This window comes from Nematolebias whitei, chromosome 6, assembly GCF_014905685.2.
Source record: "Nematolebias whitei isolate Nwh7 chromosome 6, NemWhi1, whole genome shotgun sequence".
NCBI lineage: Eukaryota > Metazoa > Chordata > Actinopteri > Cyprinodontiformes > Rivulidae > Nematolebias > Nematolebias whitei.
In genome coordinates this window covers 46971989-46981867 of record NC_056503.1, presented here as the reverse complement: position 1 = coordinate 46981867, position 9879 = coordinate 46971989, and the positions used below count along the sequence as shown (strand labels likewise).

General features: G+C 43.4%; 1 protein-coding gene across 1 annotated transcript in view; it reads left to right on the top strand.

Moving 5' to 3' along the window:
* Positions 1-600: 600 nt before the first annotated feature.
* The window catches only part of pak4 (p21 protein (Cdc42/Rac)-activated kinase 4), a 13095-nt gene continuing 3816 nt past the window's right edge, over positions 601-9879 (top strand). The window contains exons 1-7 of the mRNA XM_037678351.1: positions 601-826; positions 978-1177; positions 1251-1461; positions 2552-2785; positions 2856-3314; positions 3888-4021; positions 5881-6007. Coding sequence (XP_037534279.1) covers positions 626-826; positions 978-1177; positions 1251-1461; positions 2552-2785; positions 2856-3314; positions 3888-4021; positions 5881-6007 — 1566 coding nt within the window. The 5' untranslated portion in view covers positions 601-625. The remainder of the gene's footprint in view (positions 827-977; positions 1178-1250; positions 1462-2551; positions 2786-2855; positions 3315-3887; positions 4022-5880; positions 6008-9879) is intronic.

Here is a 9879-nt window from a genome sequence, read left to right as displayed (position 1 = left end):
ATCCATAAATATGTCGCTTCAGCGTATAAGTCGCAGGGCGTGCAAATTATGCAAAAAAACATGACCTATAGGGCAAAAAATACGGTGCATCAAAAAAACACTTAACATTTCCAGAGCTGTTCAGGCGTAAACGGCCTTAAAGTGATGCCTCGGTTGTTTTATTGTTGTGGAGACTGGTGGGAAGATCATTCACCAAACTGGTCAGGTTGTACCAAGAAGAACACAGCGGAGACCACTAATCTAATTATTATTATTATTTATTATTATTCTTGGGGTCCAACACATGTTAAGCTTGTTGTTAAAGGCCACTTGGTATTTTAATGTTCTCTGGTCTGAAATAAATGTGGTCCAATACACAAACACAAGTCATCTCTATTATAGTATTTTAAGATTTCAGCATTTGTTTTTATTAACGTTTGTTCTGTTTTTAAAAGCTGTAACTGATTGGGAATGATTTTTATACAGGTTTTTAATGAGTTTAAACTACAGTCATGGTTTATTTGTCCTTGAGGAGTGTTTTCTGTTGGGCTTTTTAAAGCTTCGATGGTAATGAGCTTTTTTTTTGTCTCCATTCTTCCCCTCTCGCTCCTCACAGATCTGATGCTCGCTTGCAGCCGCCGCCATCATGTTCTCCAAAAAAAAGAAAACTCGAATCCAGATCTCGGATCCGTCGAATTTTGAACACCGCGTTCACACGGACTTTGACGCCCAGGAGCAGAAGTTCGTCGGGTTGCCGCGACAATGGCAGTCGCTCATCGAAGACACGGCCAAAAGGCCCAAACCTTTCATCGACGCCACCGTCATCACGACTGTAGAGCCGAGAAAGGTGGGCCGAGCTAAAGCCAAACAGCACTCAATAGTTAGCACTCGTGGTGACAAACGCGCTGAGTTTGTGCTTCCGTAATTTAATCTGACAAATTATAACCTGACATTGTGACTAAGGTCCAATGAACGTTTTCTTTTACCTGTACCTCCAGACGATCGTGCGCGGCAGCAAGCTGGGAGCAGACAGCTCTTTAACATGGCTGCTGGATGAGTTTGACACCATGTCTGTGACCCGGTCCAACTCCCTGCGACGAGGCAGCCCACTTCAGACCCGCAGGGACTCGAGCTCTTCAGGCGGAGGCGGGCAGGAGAACGGGGATCCTCACCACAGACACCCCTCGCACTCGGACAGGTCAGAATCAGCCGCAGCTTCGGCTGTTTTATCAGAGGAACTGTTTGTGCTGACGCATCGATCTGACCCTCAGGGACCGACCCAGGCAGGATCACCCGCCTGGAGGTGAGCCCCGCCACGGTCAGCGGGCCGTCCGTCCTCCTCAGAGAGACGAGGAAATCCAGGGTCGGCCCCACCAGCAACCTCGGGGCCAGGAGCCCAGCAAGGCCCAACGAGAGAGGACTGGGCCAGGCCATCCTCCTCCACCACCTCACAGAGACCGGGATCATCGAGACCGGGATCAGGTAGAGAACAGATCAGCCGGAGCGTTTCTTCATGTTGGTCCTCACAGCTCTCTCGTTTCATTTAACAAACGTTTCTGCGACTAAAACGTCGAATCGTCTGATTCAGCGATAACAGTTTTCTTGTTTTAAGTTTTTAAAAACATTCTGAAAATATAATTTCATCTGCTTACTTTAATGTTTTTAGCTGTTCTTTGATCAAAACGTTCGGCTCGTTCAGGAGACGGCTGCTATGACTTTTAGTTTTGGTAACTTTTAAACTTTTATGAATACTTTTTATTCTGCAGGGAAATGTGTTGAGACATTTTCCTTTATAAACATTTTTATAGTCTGCTTCAACAAACTGGCTCTTTTTTTGTTAGCTCCTTTTAGCTTTCAGCCACAATTCTGCTATTTTTTAGTTTCTAACTAGCCTTTAGCTTTTTTTAGTTATTTGTTTCACTTTTAGTTAACTAGATTTAGCTACTTTTAACTGTTTGGTATTTAGCTTTTAGCTAGCTTTTGCTATTTTAGCTTTAAGCTAGACTTTTGGCTCTTTTAGCTTCTATTCTGCTGCTTTTGTACTTATTTTTCTACTTTATAGCTTTATTTTTTACAACTTTTAGCTAACTATTGGTCCTTAGCTGGACTTTTGATATTATTAGCTTTTAGCTATCTTTGTGATTTTTTTTTAAGCTAGCCTTTAATAGTTGTAGCTTCTGTTCTGCTACTTTTAGCTATTGTTTTGCTACATAGGTCTTAGCTAGCCTTTTGTACTTTTAGCTATCTTTTTGCTGTTTTCAGCTAAACTTTTAGTGCTTTCATTCTGTATTTTTCTACTTTTGACTTAGCTGGACTTTTGCTACTATTAGCTTTTTCAGCTTGAATTTTGCTAGGTGTAGCATTTAGCTAGTGTTACTTTTTCCTAGTCTTTTGCCAGTTGTAGCATTTAGCTCTTTTTAGCTTTAAATCAATTTGAGTTTCAGAGTTTTTCAGCCCTCAGCGTTCTCAGTGTTTCATCTTATTTTCATTTTCTACATAATCTAATTTATTTTCATTCATGAAGCCCCCCCCACCCCCCAGTCAGTTTTCATTCATTCCTTCGTTTCGTCAGGAGTCGGCGGTTCGCAGAGATCCGCCCGGAGACCTCAGGCCAAAGTCCAGCTACGTCCCTCGGGAGGGCAGTCCTCAGTCTCCCAGGGACAAGAGGCCCCTGTCGGGACCCAACATCCGAACCCCAAACCTGCCGATAACGGAAGGGGTGATGAAGACGGCGCAGCAGACCGCCCGGCCGTTCAATACGTACCCGAGGACGGACAGCGACGGAGCACGCAGTCCCACAGGACAGGTGGGGACTTCAGCTAACGAGACTCGACTAACGTCAGAACGATTTAACGTCTTCTGTCCGTCTCCTCCAGGTGGTCCGACACCACGAGGCCTCCCCTCAGAATGGACCTTCCAGCGGTTCCACCCGAGGCTCCTCCAGCTCCAAGCCCCCGGCCTCCCAGCAGCCTCATCACACCTCCCACCCCATCCTGACCCCCGAGTCCTCCCAGTACCCGCACACCCCGCACCCCAGCGTTCCCGCCCCACGGCCCCCGGTCCCACCCGCTGCACCCGCAGGCTCGGGGGCCCCTCCTCAGGGCCACTCCCCGCAGAGGGAGCCCCAGAGGGTCTCCCACGAGCAGTTCAGAGCGGCGCTGCAGATGGTGGTGGATCCTGGAGACCCGCGGACCTTCCTGGACCACTACATAAAGATCGGTGAGGGGTCCACGGGGATCGTGTGCATCGCCACGATGAAGACCAACGGGAAGCTGGTGGCCGTGAAGAAGATGGACCTGAGGAAACAACAACGCAGAGAGCTTCTCTTCAACGAGGTGAGATCTACAGGGAGCTCACGAGAAACAGATGCTGATGAGTTCATCTTACTGCAGCTGAAGTTTGGTGTGGTAGTAGCTGAGAGTTATCCTCAACACATACTTAGAACAATTACGTTTTTATCATTACCTGTCTGTGTCAGTGGTCTGTTGGTAAAATATCTTGTGTAAAGGATCAGATATTCACGAGTAGATCTCAGGATAACTTGGAATTGCGGGTTATTTTATTCTCCAGTAGTTTAATTTGGGTTGTAGATTTAATCTTTGCTCAAAGAGTTTATACGAACCAGTTTGGTTAAAACCAGAATGTCTGTAAACGTTTTAATTCAACCCACAAGTCCACCAGGTGTCCAGCTTTTTAAATGCCTACAAACTTTGTGCGTTTTTCTGGTGTAGAAACAGAATAATCTCCCAGTTCCTGGTCAGACTTTAACTGAAGCGTCTCCTCGCTCTGGGCTGGTCTCTGTAAAAACGAGTCTGTTACGAGAGCTCGAAGCTCCGCTGCACATCGTCACATGAGATCATCGGGCTCCTGCGCAGGTGAAATAATCTCGGCGTGCGCTTGTTTTCCAGGTGGTGATCATGCGGGACTATCACCATGACAACGTGGTGGAGATGTACAAAAGTTACCTGGTGGGAGATGAACTCTGGGTCGTCATGGAGTTCCTGGAGGGCGGAGCTCTCACCGACATCGTGACGCACACCAGGTGACAAAACAGGAAGTCTGTTTCTGTGTGAAGTCAGGGTTTGACACCTTTATTTTAATTTATTTATTCACAGCATCTTTTTTCTTCTTAAAGGTACTCGCTGTAAACTTTAAACCTTAACGTAAATCGTTAACATCAGTTGATTTGATAGTTTTTAGGTTTGCTTTTATTCGTTATCGGTGTCCAGCACTTTGTGTTGCACAGTGTTGCTTTTAAAGTCTTTATAAATAAAGTTGTATTGTAACAACACCAGATGGTGCAGTTTGAGAGCGTTTACGCCGTTAGTTCTCCAAAGATACTGAATAACAACTCTGAAATGCAGGTCCACGCTCAACGTAAACAAATTACTTTTGCAAATCTGAGCATAACTACGCGCCGATACATCTGAGTCGCTGGACTTCTTGAAGCCAAACGGCTTCTCCATGGACGTCAGACCAAGTACAGTTACTTCAGTTTGGGTACTTGATGATTACTGCTGCCGAGTAGTTAATGAGTTAGTATTTAAAGGTCACACAATGGCTGTAGAAACTGTTGTTTCTGAACATCATCTGTGTTTACCTTGAAATATCTCCAAACTACAGACTTTTTATTTTTTGTCCTCGGTTTCTTTCACAGTGAAAGAAGAAATGATTGGGGCTGATCCGGTATCGGCCTCCGATACCAGCATAATTTATGTATCGGATTTTTCCGATCCAACCTGCAGAGATTTCCGATCCCTGATGCACGTTGGCTTCGAACTATGGAATGGATTTCCTGAATAGAGGCGTATCTCATGAACCCAGAGTAATAAGACCCGCCTCACATAAATCAATGATGATCATGATATCGGAACAGGATCGGTATCTGATGATATTTAGATTTAAGTATTGGGATCAGATCAGAAGTAAAAAATGTGGATTGGTGCATCCCTAGAAATGATGTTACGAAGCATCAAAGTAGCATCGGTCCAAAGTATCCGTGCGATTTTATGAGTATTTGAAGCTGGTGTCTGTCCTGATACCAGTATCTGACCTTTTATGGACACCAATGAGGCCGTCGTGCCCAAATACACTCAACTACTTCCTGCAGCTACGCTAGAACTTACTGGTGGAAGAACTGTTGATAAATGTGAAGATGAAACCTCAGACTTGAGAATAATCTACAATTTTCTTCAGATTAAGTGACCAACGTCCGTGAAAGTAACATATTTACACAAACGACAAAAAAAAAAAAAACTGGTTAGATGTCGAAGAATAGTTGGATAAAGAAATAAGATTTATTTCTGTTGTGTATAAGAAGGTTCTGTGCACAAAGGTCCGTTGACCCGTTTTCTGTCGCTTCTCTTTTCATGTTTCTGTCGATTGAAACAAAAATGCACGCGGCAGTTGGAATCCGAACACGTTTTTAATTTAAGGACACGTAAAAGTTGTCTTAAACCAAACGAACGTGGTTCTGGTTGAACTGGTTGAACAAACCGGACCGGAGCTTTGTTTCCTGCACAGACGACAGTTCTGTTTGTGTTGCACTTTAATTTCTGTGGACATAAACATGTGTCCTGATGACAAACATCATCTCCACGTGATGTTTAAACGTTTCGCCTGTTTCAGTTCATCTGTTCACTCGTTCACCGTTCACGCGTTAACTCTCACTCCGTCACTAGGGGGCAGTGTAACACAGCTCTATGGCCTGTTACTGCGTCCGCAGAAGATGTTTAAAGTATCCTCCACTTTAATGGTGCTTTGAAAGACCAAGTGAATTAACTAGTTTGTTCTTTTTGGCTCATGCGTCACTAAAAGTTGTGACATCAACCAGAAAAGAAGTAAAATTCACACAATGATAAAACGAGAAACGCCTGAAGTCTTTTTTCTTCTGTCCTCCAGGATGAACGAGGAGCAGATCGCCACCGTGTGTCTGTCTGTCCTGAAGGCTCTGTCCGTCCTGCACGCCAAGGGCGTGATCCACCGAGACATAAAGAGCGACTCCATCCTCCTCACTCACGATGGCCGGGTAGGCACTTCCTGTTAGGTTTGAGAACGACTTGCGTTGCCGGTGGACAGAGGAGCTTCTTGACGAGTCACAGTCAGAGCTGATTAAAACTTGTACCAGGTTTAATATAAAAGTGGAGGTAGTTGTTGTTTTCTGTAGGTTTTTATATTCTAATCACCCTAACCACTCGTCTTGTTCCTTCAGATGTGAATTCATCTCACTCGGGGGATTTTTGTGACTTGTGATATTTTTCTAAAGATTTAAGTTTATTTACAAATGTTCAAAATCGGCTTCAGCGGCCTGGCTTTGTTCTAGTCTTCTAAGGATCATCAGCAAACCTGTCGTGGAAAACAACTGATTGACGGACGGTCGGGCGTAGACTTCATCAAATTTATTACAAACCTCTGCAGAACAGCCGGACCCACAGAGAGTTGATGCACCACAAGTACAGAACTTATTCATGCCTTGTCCTGTCCGAGGTTCTGATCCGTTCTGGCTTCCTGGAAAGAAAAAGATTGTTTGGTTGAAAACTCATCAGGGGCCTTCCCCTCCCCTTCGTGTTATCGGAACCGGCTGAACCCGCCTGAGTCCTGGGAGAAAAGGAAAATATTTCTCAAGGATTCTTACGAGGGGGTGATCCGCTCGTCTGGCCAGCTGGCACCGTCATCCCTCAAACAGTGATACCAAAGCATTATGTCATAATCCACAAAGACCTAAAAGAACTTTATAAAGGTTCGTAATCTAGTAGAATAATAGAGCATGGTGCATGCATGCAGCCACATCTAAAAAAAAAAAATCATTACACGGAGTTGAATATTTCAAACCTTCTTGTAATTTTGATGATTAAAACTTAAAGATGATGAAAAACCAAAATAAAAAGAGGATGTGGTGAAGAGTTTTAATATTACAAACTCCTGGTGTCACAGCCTGATCAGCCGATGAACTCATGGACATGAGCTACAAATGTCTCCTTCCTCAAGTCCTGCCACTCCTGAACCAGAGACAACATCAGAAGCGTCTTACCTGCTGAGGACACAAAGAACTGGACTGTCTCTCAGTGGTCCAACGTCCTCTTTTCACATGAAAGATTTATAAATCAAGTTCCCAGAGTCTGGAGGAAGAGTGGAGGTCCAGAATCCACAGTCGGGGATGGTTTGGGTCCATGTCCTCTGCTGGTTCTGGTCCACTGGGTTTTCTGAAGTCCACGCAGCATCTAGCAGGACATTTTAGAGCTCTTCATGCTTCCTTCTGCTGACGAGCTGTATGGAGATGCTGAGTTCATTTTCCAGCAGGACTCGGCACCGACCCACATCTGCCAACATCTGGCTGTGGAATATTCTCACTTTCTTTGGTTTCTTATTATCTGTAAGTTATAATCATCACAATCACAAGAAATAAATGTTGAAATATTTCACTCTGTGTAATGAATCTGTGAGGTTCACTTTCTGAAGTGATGGACCAAAACATTTATTTTTTTCACGTTATTCTGTTTTGAGATGAACTCGTACGCACTCCTCCCTCTCGATTCTCCATCAGTCAAAACCGTGTACAAATACATGCAATGCACATCAAACAAAAACGGTAACTATAGTGTAAATATTAGTCACTAAACAGTAGCCTCAAAATATCGTCACATGAGCATCGTACAACAATTACACAAACGTGTCTTTGTCCACCTCACTTTGACTTGAGTTTGATGAAGAGGTAAATTAAAATAAATGAACACAAGCTGAATAAAAGATTAAACCAATGAAGAATAAACTAAAAAAAAAAAAAAATCCACACAAAGAAATCTCAGTGAATATCCGCAAAGCTCTAGTGAAGTTTCCTTTTTCACAAACTTTAAACAACTTTACAGTTTAAAGCTCCAAACCAGTTACCGGCCGTGAGCTTTAAAAAGAACGTGGCTTGAAAACGATGACTCAAAAATAAAACCAAACAGCAACTTTAACTGGAACTGCTGAGGCAAGTTTGACATGAAGTCACTTCCTGCGTGGCGACGAGCGAGTTTCTGCTTTCTGCAGGAGATGAAACCAACATGGTTGCCTAGCAACACCAAGTAAAAAAAAAAAAAACGGCCCAGCTCCTGGAGAGTCAACATCTACGAGATTATAACGCCTCAGCCAGTTCAGATGAGTAACGAGACAGAAGGCTCGTCGTTAGCTGTTTGCTGCTGATGTTCACAGATGTTCTGACTCAGTGTCTCCAGCTGTTTTGATAAATAAGAACAAGCCGCGTGCTAAATGCTGTCTCATGTTTTGGTTTAACACATCGGTCGCGTTAAAATACCAAACCTGCTGTTCATTCAGTTTATAGACGAGTTCATGAGCATAACTTTTGCTGTCGGCCATTTTCACCGGACGTGTTGGTTCATGGAGGCAGTACGGCCAGAACAAACACCGGAGAAGAAAGTCACGATGTCGACTGAACGCCCAAGTAATACTGCATCATCAAATCTGGAAGAAGGAATGGCTTAACTAGAAAAATAACATTTTCTGCTAAAATGCAGCATCAGTGCTGAGCACTGAAGAAGCTGAAACAAAGAGCTGTTAAAGCCAAAATAACAAAACACTAGCTAAAAGTAGCAAAAGGCTAGGTCAGAACTAAAAGTAAAATTTATAGTCAGAACTAAAAGTAGCAAAAGATCACCCTAAAGTTAAAAATCTCAAAGCACTAGTTAAAAATGGCAAAACACTAGCTAAAGGCAGCAAAAGGCTAGGTCAATGCTAAAAGTAGCAAAAGACTAGCTAAAGGCTATGAATACTAAAACACCAGCTAGGAGCAGATCAAATGTAGGAAAGGCTTGCTAAAATAAGTAAAAAGCTTAAAGAGGCTAAATTAGCACAAAGTATGTAGAAGTAATTAGATGACGTATAATAACGTATAGATGAACATAAACGCTGACTCGGCAACAATAAATTTAAAACGCCCTAATTGTTAAGACGACATCTCAGCCCTTTCTATTCAGGTGATACTAAAATGTCAAAATATTAAAATAATGAAACCCATCGAGGGCCGACTGACTGAACTGAACTGGATGTTGTTTCAACTAAACAAAGAGCAAGTCACAAGTTTGCTGCTGGGGTGAACATGTAAACCGCTCGAGGAGGTGGTTTCATGGCGTCAGCCTCACACTTTGACTCCAGCTGAAAGCAAAGAAAAGACGCTTTGTGTTGTAAGACGGGAACCCTCAGGAACCGTTTCATGTCCTCAGAACACACAGACACGAGCAAAGAGCTGTTTGGGTTGTTAAACAAGCTGCTTTTACACAACAAGCGCTCAGGATCAATCCAGTAACGATTCTTTAACACTTCTAGATCAATCTTCATCTTCTACATCGTTTTATTTGATTGTTTTTGTGGATTTTGAATCAAAAGCCTCGGACAACCGTTTAATTTGGTTGTTAGAGGCTCGTCTGGTAGAACTTGACCGTGTTAGGCAGAGCGCTCTCTAAGAAAAGCTCTGCTGCGTCGTTCATCTGTGGTTTTTAAAGCCGGTTATAAAATCCTAAACACAAAAGCAATAGAAAAGTCTGAGTAACAGTACACAACACAGCCGTGTACTTAGAGTTCTTACCAGGTACACACCCTGTAGGTATCAGGTAAACACTGTAAATACTGTGTAACAAGTCAGTTTATATTATACCATAGTCCCCTTGTACCCACCAGCTGCATACCCAGTAGGTAACAGGTACATACTTGGTACACACCTTGTAAGTACCATGTACATACCTGATATGTAGTACAAAGTGAGTACTTGGTACAAACATTAGAAGTCCCTACTGCATAACCTCTGCGTATCCTGTGAGTACCAGCTGTGTTCTGTGTGAGTACCAGCTGTGTTTTGTGTGAGTACCAGTTGTGTTCTCTGGGTACCAGCTGTGTTCTGTGTGA